At 37.2% G+C, this 18,010-nt stretch overlaps 1 protein-coding gene across 1 annotated transcript in view; it reads right to left on the reverse strand.

Moving 5' to 3' along the window:
- The window catches only part of DNAAF4 (dynein axonemal assembly factor 4), a 57,903-nt gene that overhangs the window by 18,571 nt on the left and 21,322 nt on the right, over window positions 1-18,010 (reverse strand). Inside the window, exons 5-6 of the mRNA XM_047738185.1 lie at window positions 3,026-3,171; window positions 1,416-1,525 (exon numbers count right to left, since the gene is read on the reverse strand). Coding sequence (XP_047594141.1) covers window positions 1,416-1,525; window positions 3,026-3,171 — 256 coding nt within the window. The remainder of the gene's footprint in view (window positions 1-1,415; window positions 1,526-3,025; window positions 3,172-18,010) is intronic.

Genomic DNA, 18,010 nt, shown 5'->3' on the forward strand with positions numbered 1-18,010 from the left:
AATAAATTTGTGATATTTTAAGCCACTAAGTTTATGGTAGATTGTTATGGCAACAATAGAAATATAATATAAAAGCCTATATAATGAAATATAACAAGTAACATCTAATGAGAATAGGCAAAGAGTAATAATGAAAAACTAAAGATAAAGATAGTTTCATTAATAATAATGAAAAACCTAAAGATAGGCATCTATAAAGGCCTCAAAATATGAATTCAAATTGCCATTCATAATGTATCAAAATTCACTATTTTTAATAATTGTATAAAATAGGGGCACCTGGGTGGCTCAGTGGGTTAAGCCTCTGCCTTCGGCTCAGGTTATGATCTCAGGGTCCTGGGATCGAGCCCCGCATCGGGCTCTCTGCTCAACAGGGAGCCTGCTTCCCCGACCCCCACCTCTCTCTACCTGCCTCTCTGCCTACTTGTGATCTCTCTCTCTCTTTCTGTCAAATAAATAAATAAAATCTTTAAAAGAATAATAATAATTGTATAAAATAATCACACAGAGCAACAAGTAAATAAATGAAAGGATTTCCTGCATATAAAATGATAATTTATAAGATAATTTATAAGGTAATCTTTTGAAGATGGAAATGAATAATCAAAGAAACTCTAATTTCTAAAAAACATATTTCTTTTTTCTTTTAAGAGAGGGAATTGTGATTTTGTTGTTGTTGTTTTTGTTTGTTTGTTTTTAAGTAGGGAGCAGCACAGGGAGAAGAAGAAAAATAATCTTAAGCAGACTTCATAGGAGGAGCCCAACATAGGGCTCCATCTCACAGCCTTGAGATCATGACCAGAGCCCAAATCAAGAGTAGGACACTCAACTGACTGAGCCACCCAGGTGCCCCTAAAAAACACATTTCTGAGAGAGAGATTAGGAAGAACTTATGCTAAATGTAAGTGATTTTAAAAGGGATTTTAAGGGGCACCTGGATGGCTCAGTGGGTTAAGCCTCTGCCTCGGCTCAGGTCATGATCTCAGGGTCCTGGGATCGAGCCCTGCATCGAGCCCTGCATTGGGCTCTCTGCTCAGTGGGGAGCCTGCTTCCCCCTCTCTCTCTGCCTGCCTCTCTGCCTACTTGTGATCTCTCTCTCTCTGTCAAATAAACAAATAAAATTTTAAAATATATATATTTTTAAAAATAAAAGGGATTTTAATAAGTACACCAAAAGATGTCATATATTCCATTTCTGTGACATTTAAATACAAAAACAAATATAAATATGAGCCTTGTTATATGATCTGACTTTTTAAATAAGGAAGCCCTGCCTAAATTATTTATTTGCATTATCTTTGCCCAACAACACACACACACACAGGCACGTATATGAAGATATCTTGAAGACGTAGTAAGTACTAATGTATACCTAATTTATTATAAATCTCATAGCCAGAGTTCAAGCAACTTACTTTCCTTTGTCCTTCAGCCATTCTGGGTTCTTTTCTTCTTCTTTTAAATCAGAAAGTTCAGGAATATCAGTATTCAGTGCTCTTCGTGCCTCCGCTTGTTTGTGTAACCACTGAAATCAGAGGGTAAAGTCTAATGAAGGACACAAAAGTTTTATTTTTATTAACAGCTACTTTGAGATTTCTCAGCTTCTACCATGAGATGGAAATACTATTTGTTATGGACTGAATGTTTGTGTCTCCCAAAATTCATATGATAAAGCCCTAATCCCCAATGTGATGGTGTTTAGAAGCAGGACTTTTGGGAGGTAATTTGATTTAGATGAAGTTGGGGTCCCCATGATGAGATTAGTGACCTTCTAAGAAGAGGGAAAGACCAGAGCACAACTCTCATTCCACCACTCCTGTACCTGATCTTGGAATTTCCAGCCTCCAGAACTTTGAGAAATGTCTGTTGTTTAAGCCACCCAGTCCAAGGTATTTTGTTATAGCATCCTGAGTAAACTAATATACTATTTGATAATGTGATTTTAAACTTCCAGTTTTTAGCCTTTTCAGTTTAACATTACTAGCTGGTAAAGATCAGATGTATAAAAATTTCAAATTCAAATTTCACACAGATTTCTCAGAGTTCATGTGATTATTACTTTACTTTTCTTGTTTATAATATATTTGTTTTTCTATAATGAAAAAATATAAATGACTTAAATATTATAATTTTATAGTTCTAGATATAATTTTACAAATAATAAAATTCAGAATTTATTATTCAATAATAAGAAAATAGTTAATATTTTTTAAAGATTTTATTTATTTGAGAGAGAGGGAGAGATTATAGAGGGAGAGAGAGAAGCAGACTCCCTGTTGAATAGAGAGCCTTACTCAGGGCTCAATCCTTGGACCCCAAGATCATGACTTGAGCTGAAGGAAGACACTTAACTGACTGAGCCACCCAGGTGCTCCCAAAATAGTTAATATTTATAAATTGTCATGTCTTAAGGATCTTCGATTACTTCCACAACTTTTCAATTGTGAGAGGCGACAACTAGTATCTTGTAGTAAAAAAAAAAAGCAGTTCTTAGTGCTTATATAACTAAAGATATAACATTCAAAATCCCAGGGCCCAGGAATTTATAAATGAATGAGAGATATTCTAGAATGTCACATTAGAAATACCTGATGAGGGGCACCTGGGTGGCTCAGTGGATTAAGCCGCTGCCTTCGGCTCAGGTCATGATCTCAGGGTCCTGGGATCCAGCCCCGCATCGGGCTCTCTGCTCAGCAGGGAGCCTGCTTCCTCCTCTCTCTCTGCCTGCCTCTCTGCCTGCTTGTGATCTCTCTCTGTCAAATAAATAAAAATAAAATCTTTAAAAAAAAAAAAAAAAAAAAGAAATACCTGATGATAATAATAATTAGTTGTAATAATATATTAACAAAAATGTCCAAATCCTTTACCAAACACATATGGATCCCTTACCAAAACACAAGTTTACAAATCTAATATGCAAATGATGTATTTGATAAATTATGTGGCAAGTGTAACAGTAATAGATGAAATAAAAAATAAAGCATTTTCATTTGTGATCATTGTAACTAACAACAAGCATATCTACCTCTTCTTCTTCTGCTACTTGTGATTCTCGGAGAGCAGTTGGAAATACTCTAGGGGTAAAGCTGATTTTAATACTTCCAACAGAGCGAGGACCAGGAATACTGTCTTCCTTTAACTTCTCCAAAAATATATTTTCTGAATTTCTTCCTTGAAAAGCAATATTAACAAGTGAGTTATCTTCCTCTCATTTTCTAGGTAATAATCAAACTGACTTAAAGTAATTACACATCAAAGCTACCTCTAAAATCCTACACAAATAAACCAAAGATAACTTCTACTAGAAGGAATATAAAATCCCATCATTGAAAGTGTAGCAGCTAGTTATCTCTTTAATCAATGACCCCAGCTACTTTTCTAGGATTCTCTTTACTAAAAAACACAGTGGTTTAATTTACATTCACTCTAGGGAAGGGCACTCTGAGTATTTCTACATCCAGTTTAGAAAGCTGTCACTACCAATACTACCTCTATTTCCCTTAAGCTCCTACAGCAGTATCTTCTATAAGCTTCCTTTTGACAGTATAAAAATTTTTTAGCCATAAGAAATTGCTAATGAGAATAGGCAAAGAGTAATAATGAAAAGCTAAAGATAGTTTGATGTAATAATGGTTAAGCCAATATAAGAGAAGAAATCAATCTATGTGCTAGAATATAAACTATATGAATAAAAGGAAGGGTAAGTTTAAAAACTGAAAAAGTACAAAAATATGATACACAGATTTAAAAGGCAATATCAAAACTTAAAAAAAATAGATTTTCCATAAATAAAAGAGTAATATCCTTGATATAAAATGAATGCATACAAACAGGAGGAAAAAATAAGGACTGAAACAAAATTTGAGTGCAAATTTTCTGGATGTCTGTGGTCGAGACATCTATCTTCCAGTATTCTATCCATTCTTCCCTCTTCCTTTTAGAGATAGAATTTGAGTTCTAAGCTAGGCATATGACTATTGTCAGGCTAGAATCTACATAACCCAGACTCCCTTGAGATTAGATGTGATTATATGCCAAATCTGAGGCAACAAAATGTGAATAGAAGTGATGTATACAATGGATCATTTTTTTTTTAAGATTTTATTTATTTATTTGACAGAGAGAAATCACAAGTAGGCAGAGAGGCAGGCAGAGAGAGAGGAGGAAGCAGGCTCCCTGCTGAGCAGAAAGCCCCATGTGGGGCTCGAACCCAGGACCTGGGATCATGACCTGAGCCGAAGGCAGTGGCTTAACCCACTGAGCCACCCAGGCGCCCCTACAATGGATCATTTTATAGGTACATCTGCTTGTTGTGGACTCCTCTTACCTCCTTCCAGGTGGCTAAAACACAATGCCAACCTTGGCATCCAGAGATGGAAGTCAAAATGGTGTGATGACAGAGATGGCACTGCCAGCCTGGATGGCCTTGTAGGAAGTCATTTATCAAGCCTACATGGATCACTGTTACATAACAAGTATTAGATTATGGAGAACTAAATTTCTGTCTCATTTGATCTGTAATTTTGGATCTCATTACCACAACTAGCTTTCACCTACCAAATACAATGTCCCAAGAATTTTATATCCAAGTAAACTGTTGCTTACTTATAAAGGCAAAAGACACTCCTAGATATCTAAGAACTAAGTAAATATACTACTTAGCCATCTTTTCCAAATAAATTAATCAAATCAATGTTCCAAAACATGGAAAAATGAAACTAAGAACCCAGGAGTGAGGAAATTAAGGGTAAAAATGAAAAGAATTAGTTTTCTATACAGTGGAGAACACACTAAAAATGTTGTGAATAAGATTCTTAAATGTTTGTATAACAGAAGGAAAACAGAAAAAGTAAAAATGAAGTATATAACTTCAGATTACTATACTAATGATTACTAGGATACAGAATATGAAGGAAATAAGCACTATTTTCCATAATGAGGAATTAAAAATTTATTTTCTTGGGTGTGTGGGTGGTTCAGTGGGTTAAGCATCTGCCTTCAGCTCAGGTTACGATCTCAGGTTCCTGGGATCAATTCCTGCATCAGGCTTTCTGCTTAATGGGAAGTCTGCTTATCCCTCTTCCTTTCCCTCTATGCCATCCCTCTCTCTCTCTCAAATAAATAAAGAAAATATTTTTTTTTAAAGATTTTCTTTATTTATTTGTCAGAGAGAGAGACAGAGAGAGAACACACAAGCAGGCAGAAGCAGAGAGAGAAGCAGGCTCCCTGCCGAGCAAGGAGCCAGATGCGGGACTCGATCCCCGGACTCTAGGATCATGACCTGAGCTAAAGGCAGCGGCCTAACAGACTGAGCCACCCAGGCATCCCAAATAAATAAAATCTTTTTTTTTCTTTTTTAAAAAAGATTTTATTTATTTATTTGACAGACAGAGATCACAAGTAGACAGAGAGGCAGGCAGAGAGAGAGGGGGAAGCAGGCTCCCCGCCGAGCAAGGAGCTTGATGCGGGGCTAGATCCCAGGATGCCGGAATCATGACCTGAGCCGGAGGCAGAGGATTTAACCCACTGAGCCACCCAGATGCCCCTCAAATTTTTATTTTCTTATTAATTTTGCTAAAATAAACAAATATTTTTAAATGTTCATGAAAAACATTAACATAACAACTAGTTACATTAAAAATAGGGTATCTTGCTACCAAACCCTTACTGTAGAATAAGACAAGTAGCAAAACATAAAAATAAATTAGCACAGGTTTCTAGAAACACAAGATAAAGTTTTTAAAACTTTTTACAATCTCTAGATAAAATGCAATAAACACATAAAATGCTTGATAAAATATAGAAAATAAATAAAGTTTCAAATATACAGTTCAGTTTAAAAAGTAAGCAAAGAAAAAGTCTTAATCAGTGATTTACAGCTGGTATAATCTAAAAGCTGACAGAAAGCTGTTTGGAAAGGTATTTAGATCTATATCTAAAATACATATATAAAGGCTAAAGGCTGGAAATTTAATGCTGATACAGTTACAGAGGTAGGAAGCTGGAAATGAACCTAGAAGCTTAGAAGGGCTGCTCTCTTAGTGAAAAGGACATATATAAAATCAATGTCCACTGGTCCAGGAAAGTGAAGTCTATTCTTGCTGGGGCCTTGGACAGGAGGAGAAAAAAATATATCTTGTGAGAAATCAAAACTCTAGGTATTCCTTGTAAGCAATTCTTACTTCCACACACCATAAAACACCTGAGATTTTTTAATATGTACCCATTTAAAAAAAAAAAAACAAACCTTGCTGAAGAGGGACACACAATCAAAAACTACAAATTACATGAGAAAACAATGCGGTATAAAGGACAGTAAGCAGACACAACAAACAGGAGGTATGGCTTCTTAAGAATTTGAAAAAACAGAACAATCTGAAAGAGATAAAATAATTTTAAACATGTTTATTTAAAGAGCAGAGACAGGACAAATCCATAATGAAAAATGAAGAAACTAATGACAAAAGAATTAACAACAACAACAAAAAACCAGATGGAACTTCCAAAATGAAAAATATTGCCACTGAAATTTAAAACCTTTAGTATAAGTTTAACAGTACATTAAGCATAGTTGAAGAAAATTTGCAAACTAGAAGAGATCTGAGGATAATATATAGAATGTGGTCAAGAAATACAAAGAACAGAGGAAGACAATAGCTTAAAAGTTGCCAAAACTTTGCTGAAGACATAAGTTCTTTGACTAAAAGTATATTCCATGTTCTGACTTTATGAAGAAATAAATTAAAAACTGCACAGAGACTAATAAAATCAAAGTACATCAAAGTGAAGAATTTTAAAGCAACCAGAGACAAAGGATGGATTACCTTATAAAGGTTCAATAGTTAGATCAAGAGCAGACTTCTCAGCAACATTAGAGGGCAAAAGGCAATAGAAAAATACCTTCACATTACTGATGGAAAATAACTATCAATGTGGAATTCTACAACCAGCCAAACCATCCTTCAACAACAAGCACAAGATAAAGATAATAACTGAATTTGACGCCCTACAAATCTTCATTAAAGAACTACTAAAGGATTTATTTGTAAAGGGAAGGCAATTTAACCCACAGATGTGAAACACAAAGAAGCAAAGACAAATTAAAAATCCATAAATAGGCATCAATCTAAATAGTAATGACTGTATAGTGGGGAAAAAAGCCATACTAACAGTGATGGCTAAATTTGGGATTTAAAAATAAAGTGAAGTTGGGGCACCTGTGTGACCCAGTGGGTTAAAGCCTCTGCCTTCAGCTCCGGTCATGATCCCAGGGTCCTGGGACCCAGCCCCGCATCAGACTCTCTGCTCAGCAGGGAGTCTGCTTCCTCCTCTCTCTCTGCCTGCCTCTCTGCCTACTTGTGACCTCTTTCTCTCTCTCTCTGTCAAATAAATAAAAAATATCTTAAAAAAAATAAATAAATAAAGTGAAGTCAACTGATCTCCCTTCCCTCCAAAAAAAGTGGACTAAAATGTTTAGACAATTTAATAGAAGATGGGTATCACTGGACCTTACACACTAAACTTCCTTGTAATATTTACAGGAGTGGTAGAGGTTAATCTTAATCTTTGTTTAATATGTATGTTAAAATAATAAGAATTATATCTATGTACCAAAACAGATACAAAAAATTTAATATTAATCATTCAAAGAACAAAAACAGAATACATACCATTCAAATTAGTAGAAAGGAAGTAATCAAGAACATTTTTTAAATCCAAGGCAGAAAAATAGAAGAAAGAACCAAAAAGAAAGTCTAGTAAATATAAACTACAAAGTAAGATAGTAGAAGAATATCCTAAGACATTAGGATACATTTTATTTATAATAATAAATCTAAGTGGCCCATAGCTTATTAAAAGAAAGCCTTAGGATAAGCACAAATACACACCATAAACTACAATCTAGAAACACACCTGTAACATAATGATACAGGAAATTTTAAATATGAGAACTATAGTCATTCCCATTTTATATATTTCAAAACTAAAAACAAAACAAAATGAAACAAAAAAACAAAACAAAAAACCCACACAAAAAAAAAAAAAACCAAAAAACTCCCTACAAATTCAAGGGCCAAGGGAAAAAATGATGAGTTACAAAATATTTGCAACTAAACAACAACAAAAACACAAGATTCCAAGACTTGTGAATGTATTAACATACTCTTTAAGACAAAAAAAATTTAACTTAACATGCATGTATTAAAATATTCCAAAATTAATGAAAACAAGTTGGAAAAAGAACAGAGAAAACCTAAAGAAACTAATGTACCTCTATAAAATACTCCATGCCCAGGCATTTTAGGGGTAGTATAACTAAACCTTTGAACACCAGATATTTCATAGCGAACTAAATTATTTTGAAGAATAAAAAAAGAAAAAAGGTACAATTCCCAGCATACTGAGCCATAAATATTGTTAAGACTTTGCATATCTGAAAAGTCCTTATTCTGCCTCACACTTGATTATTAAGCTGGGTATAGAATTTCACACTGAAAATTATTTTCACTCAGAATTTTGAAGGCACTGACCCATGTTTCAGGATTCCAGTGCTGAGGTTAAGAGGACAGATGCTAACATTCCCAGTCCTTTGTGCATGATCTGTTCCTCTTCTCTGGAAGCTTTCTCGATCTCTGCCAAAAGTGTGCTGAGGGATGCCTGGGTGGCTCAGTCAGTTAAGCATCCAACTCTTGATTTTTGGCTCAGGTCACGATCTCAGCATTATGAGATGGAGCCTCACATAAGGCTCTGAGGGGGGTGTGGAGCCTACTTCAGATTCTCCCTCTCCCTCTGCCCCACCCCCTGGCTCATGTGCTCTTGTTCTCTCTAAAAAAGAGAAAGAAAAATAGAAAGTGTCTGAAATTTCATGTGTTTTCACATGAATAAAATCTGCCGTGCTGGACATGATAGACTCTTTCAATGTGGAAATTCATTTAAGTTTTCAGAAGTTTTGCAACATTAAAAACATTATTTCCTCTTTTCTGTCTCTCCCGCTCTCTTTCTTATACCCCTATTGAATGTTGAACATCCAGGATGGATACTCCGATTATTTTAGCTTTTCCATTTTAAATTTTTTTGTGCTTTTTTTCTACTTTCTGAAAAACTTAGAAACCATATTCCAACCATTAAATTTCCAAACTGTTTTATTCTCTTAATATTTCTTACTATAGCCTCTTGTTCTTGTTTAATGATTAAAGGAAGTCTTCATTTCTCTGAAGACATATTATAATTAAGATTTCTTCTGTTTCTTCTATTACTTGGTCATTCCAAGTTGCATTTTTCTTATCTTGCCTATCTCCTCCTATAAAGGTATAAAAATTCTCTCTAAATCAATGGAGGGATGAAGGTACCTATAATAATTGGGTAGTATGAGAAGTGGCAGCATCACTGTGTGATTAGGGGGCAGAAGAGTGGGCTCCGCTCAGAAATTTCCTCTGAGTAAGGAGTGAATATGAAGTTCCTGAATTGATAATCTCTGAGATATTGTAGTGGTGGATCATTTTTTAAAAATTTTTTTAAAGAAGATAGCAGAGAAATAGCAGGCTGAGACTACTTCAGGTAGCAGGAGATCAGCTAGATAGCTTATCTAAAGATTGCAAACACCTACAAATCCAATGGGAGATCGAAGAGAAGAACACAACAATTCTAGAAACAGAAAATCAACCACTTTCTGAAAGATAGGACTGGCAGAGAAGTGAATCCAAAGTGACGGGAAGATAGACCGTGGGGGAGGGGCCAGCTCCCGGCAAGCGGCAGAGCAACGGAGCACAAAATCAGGACTTTTAAAAGTCTGTTCCACTGAGGGACATCGCTCCAGAGGCTTAACCGGGATGAAGCCCATGCAGGGTCATCGTGGCCTCAGGTACCGCAGGGTCACAGAAGGATCGGGGTGTCTGAGTGTCACAGAGCTTACAGGTATTAGAACGGGGAAGCCGGCTACAGAGACAGAGCCGAGGAGTGAGCTCTAAGCTCGGGGTTACCTTGAACCGGTCGCAGGCTCGGTCAGCTCGGAGCGCGGCCGGAAGCCAGGGTGACGGGAGTAATTGGGCACTATTCTCTGAGGGCGCACTGAGGAGTGGGGCCCTGGGCTCTTGGCTCCTGCGGGCCAGAGACTGGGAGGCCGCCATCTTCATTCCCATCCTCCGGAACTCTACGGAAGCGCTCAGGGAACAAAAGCTCCCAAAAGCAAACCCGAGCGGATTACTCAGCCCGGCCCCTGGTAAGGGCGGTGCAACTCCGCCTGGGGCAAAGACACTTGAGAATCACTACAACAGGCCCCTCACCCAGAAGATCAACAAGAATCCCAGCCAGGACTAAGTTCACCTACCAAGGAGTGCAGTTTCAATACCAAGGAGAGCAGCGGAATTCCAGAGGAGGAGAAAGCAAAGCACGGAACTCATGGCTTTCTCCCCATGATTCTTTAGCCTTGCAGTTAATTTAATTTTTTTTTCTTTTTCAATTTTTTTTCTCTTCTTCTGATAAATTTTTTTAACTTTTACCCTTTTCTTTTTTAACGTTTTTTATTTTTTATTTTTTATTTTTTTAAAGATTTTATTTATTTACTTGACAGAGAGAAATCACAAGTAAGCAGAGAGGCAGGCAGAGAGAGAGGAGGAAGCAGGCTCCCTGCTGAGCAGAAAGCCCGATGTGGGGCTCGAACCCAGGACCTGGGATCATGACCTGAGCCGAAGGCAGCGGCTTAACCCACTGAGCCACCCAGGCGCCCCTTTAACGTTTTTTAAACTAGCTTATCTAATATATGTATATATTTTTTTCCTTTTTATATTTTTTTTTATTGGTTTTCTTTTTTTAATTGTTTCTTTTTTTTTTTTTTTCTTTCTGAACCTCTTTTTATCCCCTTTCTCTGCCCTCACGATTTGGGATCTCTTCTGATTTGGCTAAAGCATATTTTCCTGGGGTTGTTGCCACCCTTTTAGTATTTTACTTGCTCCTTCATATACTCTTATCTGGACAAAATGACAAGGTGGAAAAACTCACCACAAAAAAAAGAACAAGAGGCAGTACTGAAGGCTACGGACTTAATCAATACAGACATTGGTAATATGTCAGATATAGAGTTCAGAATGACGATTCTCAAGGTTCTAGCCAGGCTCAAAAAAGGCATGGAAGATATTAGAGAAACCCTCTCGGGAGATATAAAAGCCCTTTCTGGAGAAATAAAAGAACTAAAATCTAACCTAGTTGAAATAAAAAAAAGCTATTAATGAGGTGCAATCAAAAATGGAGGCTCTCACTGCTAGGATAAATGAGGCAGAAGAAAGAATTAGCGATATAGAAGACCAAATGCAGAGAATAAAGAAGCTGAGCAAAAGAGGGACAAACAGCTACTGGACCATGAGGGGAGAATTCGAGAGATAAGTGACACCATAAGACGAAACAACATTAGAATAATTGGGATTCCAGAAGAAGAGGAAACAGAGAGGGGAGCAGAAGGTATTTTGGAGAGAATTATTGGAGAGAATTCCCCCAATATGGCAAAGGGAACAAGCATCAAATTCCAGGAGGTTCAGAGAACCCCCTTCAAAATCGATAAGAATAGGTCCACACCCCGCCACCTAATAGTAAAATTTACAAGTCTTAGTGACAAAGAGGAAATCCTGAAAGCAGCCCGGGAAAAGAAGTCTGTAACATACAATGGTAAAAATATTAGATTGGCAGCAGACTTATCCACAGAGACCTGGCAGGCCGGAAAGAGCTGGCATGATATATTCAGAGCACTAAACGAGAAAAATATGCAGCCAAGAATACTATATCCAGCTAGGCTATCATTGAAAATAGAAGGAGAGATAAAAAGCTTCCAGGACAAACAAAAACTGAAAGAATTTGCAAACACCAAACTAGCTCTACAGGAAATATTGAAAGGAGTCCTCTAAGCAAAGAGAGACCCTAAAAGTAGATCAAAAAGGAACAGAGACAATATACAGTAACAGTCACCTTACAGGCAATACAATGGCACTAAATTCATATCTCTCAATAGTTACCCTTAATGTTAATGGGCTAAATGCCCCAATCAAAAGACACAGGGTATCAGAATGGATAAAAAAACAAAACGCATCTATATGTTGCCTACAAGAAACTCATTTTAAACCCGAAGACACCTCCAGATTTAAAGTGAGGGGGTGGAAAGAATTTACATGCTAATGGACATCAGAAGAAAGCAGGAGTGGCAATCCTTATATCAGATCAATTAGATTTTAAGCCAAAGACTATAATAAGAGATGAGGGAGGACACTATATCATACTCAAAGGATCTGTCCAACAAGAAGATCTAACAATTTTAAATATCTATGCCCCTAATGTGGGAGCAGCCAACTATATAAACCAATTAATAACAAAATCAAAGAAACACATCAACAATAATACAATAATAGTAGGGGACTTTAACACCCCCCTCACTGAAATGGACAGATCATCCAAGCAAAAGACCAACAAGGAAATAAAGGCCTTAAATGACACACTGGACCAGATGGACATCACAGATATATTCAGAACATTTCATCCCAAAGCAACAGAATACACATTCTTCTCTAGTGCACATGGAACATTCTCCAGAATAGATCACATCCTCGGTCCTAAATCAGGTCTCAACCGGTATCAAAAGATTGGGATCATTCCCTGCATATTTTCAGACCACAATGCTCTGAAGCTAGAACTCAATCACAAGAGGAAATTTGGAAAGAACCCAAATACATGGAGACTAAACAGCATCCTTCTAAAGAATGAATGGGCCAACCAGGAAATTAAAGAAGAATTGAAAAAATTCATGGAAACAAATGATAATGAAAACACAATGGTTCAAAATCTGTGGGACACAACAAAGGCAGTCCTGAGAGGAAAATATATAGCAGTACAAGCCTTTCTCAAGAAACAAGAAAGGTCTCAGGTACACAACCTAACCCTACACCTAAAGGAGCTGGAGAAAGAACAAGAAAGAAACCCTAAGCCCAGCAGGAGAAGAGAAATCATAAAGATCAGAGCAGAAATCAATGAAATCGAAACCAAAAAAACAATAGAGCAAATCAACGAAACTAGGAGCTGGTTCTTTGAAAGAATTAATAAGATTGATAAACCCCTGGCCAGACGTCTCAAAAAGAAAAGAGAAAGGACCCAAATAAATAAATTCATGAATGAAAGAGGAGAGATCACAACGAACACCAAAGAAATACAGACAATTATAAGAACATATTATGAGCAACTATACGCCAGCAAATTTGACAATCTGGAAGAAATGGATGCATTCCTAGAGACATATAAACTACCACAACTGAACTAGGAAGAAACAGAAAGCCTGAACAGACCCATAACCAGTAAGGAGATTGAAACAGTCATCAAAAATCTCCAAACAAACAAAAGCCCAGGGCCAGACGGCTTCCCGGGGGAATTCTACCAAACATTTAAAGAAGAACTAATTCCTATTCTCCTGAAACTGTTCCAAAAAATAGAAATGGAAGGAAAACTTTCAAACTCATTTTATGAGGCCAGCATCACCTTGATCCCAAAACCAGACAAGGATCCCATCAAAAAAGAGAACTACAGACCAATATCCTTGATGAACACAGATGCGAAAATTCTCACCAAAATACTAGCCAATAGGATTCAACAGTACATTAAAAGGATTATTTACCACGACCAAATGGGATTTATTCCAGGGCTGCAAGGTTGGTTCAACATCCACAAATCAATCAATGTGATACAACACATTAATAAAAGAAAGAACAAGAACCATATGATACTCTCCATAGATGCTGAGAAAGCATTTGACAAAGTACAGCATCCCTTCCTGATCAAAACTCTTCAAAGTGTAGGGATAGAGGGTACATACCTCAATATTATCAAAGCCATCTATGAAAAACCCACCGCAAATATCCTTCTCAATGGAGAAAAACTGAAAGCTTTTCCACTAAGGTCAGGAACACGGCAGGGATGTCCATTATCACCACTGCTATTCAACATAATACTAGAAGTCCTAGCCTCAGCAATCAAACAACAAAAAGAAATTAAAGGCATCCAAATTGGCAAAGAAGAAGTCAAGCTATCACTCTTCGCAGATGATATGATACTATATGTCGAAAACCCAAAAGACTCTACTCCAAAACTGCTAGAACTTGTACAGGAATTCAGTAAAGTGTCAGGATATAAAATCAATGCACAGAAATCAGTTGCATTTCTCTACACCAACAACAAGACAGAAGAAAGAGAATTTAAGGAGTCCATCCCATTTACAATTGCACCCAAAACTATAAGATACCTAGGAATAAACCTAACCAAAGAGACTAAGAATCTATACACAGAAAACTATAAAGTACTCATGAAAGAAATTGAGGAAGACACAAAGAAATGGAAAACTGTTCCATGCTCCTGGATTGGAAGAATAAATATTGTGAAAATGTCTATGCTACCTAAAGCAATCTATACATTTAATGCAATTCCTATCAAAGTACCATCCATTTTTTTCAAAGAAATGGAACAAATAATCCTAAAATTTATATGGAACCAGAAAAGACCTCGAATAGCCAAAGGAATATTGAAAAAGAAAGCCAAAGTTGGTGGCATCACAATTCCGGACTTCAAGCTCTATTACAAAGCTGTCATCATCAAGACAGCATGGTACTGGCACAAAAACAGACACATAGATCAATGGAACAGAATAGAGAGAGCCCAGAAATAGACCCTCAACTCTATGGTCAACTCATCTTCGACAAAGCAGGAAAGAATGTCCAATGGAACAAAGACAGCCTCTTCAACAAATGGTGTTGGGAAAATTGGACAGCCACATGCAGAACAATGAAATTGGATCATTTCCTTACACCACACACGAAAATGGACTTAAAATGGATCAAGGACCTCAATGTGAGAAAGGAATCCATCATAATCCTTGAGGAGAACACAGGCAGCAACCTCTTCGACCTCAGCCGCAGCAACATCTTCCTAGGAACATCGCCAAAGGCAAAGGAAGCAAGGGCAAAAATGAACTATTGGGATTTTATCAAGATCAAAAGCTTTTGCACAGCAAAGGAAACAGTGAACAAAACTAAAAGACAATTGACAGAATGGGAGAAGATATTTGCAAATGACATATCAGATAAAGGGCTAGTGTCCAAAACCTATAAAGAAGTTAGCAAACTCAACACCCAAAGAACAAATAATCCAATCAAGAAATGGGCAGAGGACATGAACAGACATTTCTGCAAAGAAGACATCCCGATGGCCAACGGACATATGAAAAAGTGCTCCATATCACTTGGCATCAGGGAAATAGAAATCAAAACCACAATGAGATATCACCTCACACTAGTCAGAATGGCTAAAATTGACAAGTCAGGAAATGACAGATGCTGGCGAATATGCGGAGAAAGGGGAACCCTCCTACACTGTTGGTGGGAATGCAAGCTGGTGCAACCAGTCTGGAAAACAGCATGGAAGTTCCTCAAAATGTTGAAAATAGAACTACCCTATGACCCAGCAATTGCACTACTGGGTATTTACCCTAAATATACAAACGTGGTGATCCGAAGGGGCACGTGCACCCGAATGTTTATAGCAGCAATGTCTACAATAGCCAAACTATGGAAAGAACCTAGATGTCCATCAGCAGACGAATGGATAAAGAAGATGTGGTATATATACACAATGGAATACTATGCAGCCATCAAAAGAAATGAAATCTTGCCATTTGCGACGACGTGGATGGAACTAGAGGGTATCATGCTTAGCGAAATAAGTCAATCGGAGAAAGACAACTATCATATGATCTCCCTGATATGAGGGAGAGGAGATGCAACATGGGCGGTTAAGGGGGTAGAAGAAGAGTAAATGAAACAAGATGGGATTGGGAGGGAGACAAACCATAAGTGACTCTTAATCTCACAAAACAAACTGAGGGTTGATGGGGAGAGGGGGGTTGGGAGGGGGGGTGGTGTTATGAACATTGGGGAGGGTATGTGCTATGGTGAGTGCTGTGAAGTGTGTAAACCTGGCGATTCACAGACCTGTACCCCTGGGGATAAAAATATATGTTTATAAAAAATAAAATAAATAAAATTTAAAAAAAAGTATAAAAATTCTGACTGAAGTTCTATGTACATGAATCTGAAATCTGTTGACCGGTAAGCTTCAGCAGGGAAAACCATCTGGGCCATTACAAATGTCAGGATTTTTTCATCCTACACTCATTAGCTTCCCTATGGAAGAATTCTCTATCTGCACCCGAGGTGCACTGGGCTTGTGAATGCATATACGCAAGAGCTAAGGGGAGAGGAGGGCTTGAAGGGATCCCTTGGACCGGTATTTAGAGTTACACAATGCTGACTTTCACTCTATCAATTTTCAGAGCAGAATCTGTAGTCTTCAAATATGCAAAAAGTAAACCCTCGATCTTCTGTCATGATCTGGAAATCTGGTAGTGAAACTCTATTTACACACTTTCAATCAATATTTTTCTTTTTTTCCAGACTTACATTTGCCCCTACCTTTAGGAGTACCTAGCTCTTCCAAGCTGAAAAAGGACAAATCCACATGGCCTAAAATTTCATCTCTCCATCTACCATGCTTTTAGTAGCTTAGCAAGCAAGTCTAAAGTACTTCAACAGAATAGGCTGGTACCAGTAACTGAATTTCTAACAAGATATGGAAGACCCCATACTTAATTAATTAGATGCTCAATGATTCCTCTTTCCCAGTCTCCTATAAATATACACAATAGTACAAGGGCCAGGACCTTCAAAATAGGCTGGCCTTAAGCATTAACTGTGGAATAATAAGAACCTGAAGACATTATATACATTTTGATGCCATTCTGCCTAAAAGTATTCCCAATAAACTTTATTCAGTTTTACAAAGAAATAATTCATGTACAATAAAATGTACATGAAATAAAATGGGGCACCTGGGTGCCCCAGTTAGTTAGATATCCAACTGTTAGTTTCCACTCAGGTTATGATCTCAGGGTCCTGAGATAAAGCCCCATGTTGGGCTCCATACTCAGTAGGGAGTCTAACTGAGATTTTCTTCCTCTCCCTCCCTGTCCCTCCCCCAGCACTCCCATACACACATGTGCTTGCGCTCTCTCTCTAAAATAAATCTTTAAAAAAAATAAACTGCACTCATTTTAAAGTACATTAATTCAATGAGTTCTGATAGATGTATGTACCCATGAAATTATAGTCATAATGAAAATGGAAAATTTCTATCACTTCTAAGAGTCCCCTATAGTCCTTTCCTTTTACTTCTGGTGCCAGATAACAATTGATATAATCTCAGTCATTATAAAGTGGTTGGTATTTTCTAGAATTTCATATTATGAACTGTTGCAGTCTCTTTTGTTGCAGAGTAATATTTCACTTTATGAATCTATGAGAATTTGTTTTTTCACTCATCTAGTGATGAGCATCATTTCCAGTTATTCACTATTATGAATGAGGTTGCCATGAATATTTGAATACAAGTCTTCAGGTGAATACATCTCTCACGTATAAACACTGAAGACAAGAAAGACTGAGTTATATGATAAGTGCATACTTAACTTTTAAGGGAAGAGCCAAACACTCTTCCAAAGTCGTTGTACCATTTTACATTTCTACCATCAGTGTATACTTGCAGCATATCTTCAACAACAATTGTGCTGATGATCTTTAGTTTTCTGTTTGTCATTTTATTTTTCTTTAAAGATTTTACTTATCTATTTGTGAGAGAGAAAGAGCACAAGTAGGGTGAGCAGCAGAGAAGAGGGAGAAGCAGGCACCCAGCTAAGCAAGGAGCCTGATGTGGGACTTGAACCCAGGACCCTCAGATCATGACCTGAGCTGAAGGCAGATGCTTAACTGGCTGAGCCACCCAGGCACCCAGTTTTAGTCATTTTAATGCATATGTACTATGGACTGTATCTCACTGTGGTTTTAATCTGCATTTCCCTACTAACAAATAACGTTGAACATCATCTTATGTGCCGGTTGGTTGTTCATGTCTTCCACTGCGACAAGACCATTAAAAT

The sequence above is a fragment of the Lutra lutra genome, chromosome 7, assembly GCF_902655055.1.
Source record: "Lutra lutra chromosome 7, mLutLut1.2, whole genome shotgun sequence".
In the NCBI taxonomy this organism is placed as follows: domain Eukaryota; kingdom Metazoa; phylum Chordata; class Mammalia; order Carnivora; family Mustelidae; genus Lutra; species Lutra lutra.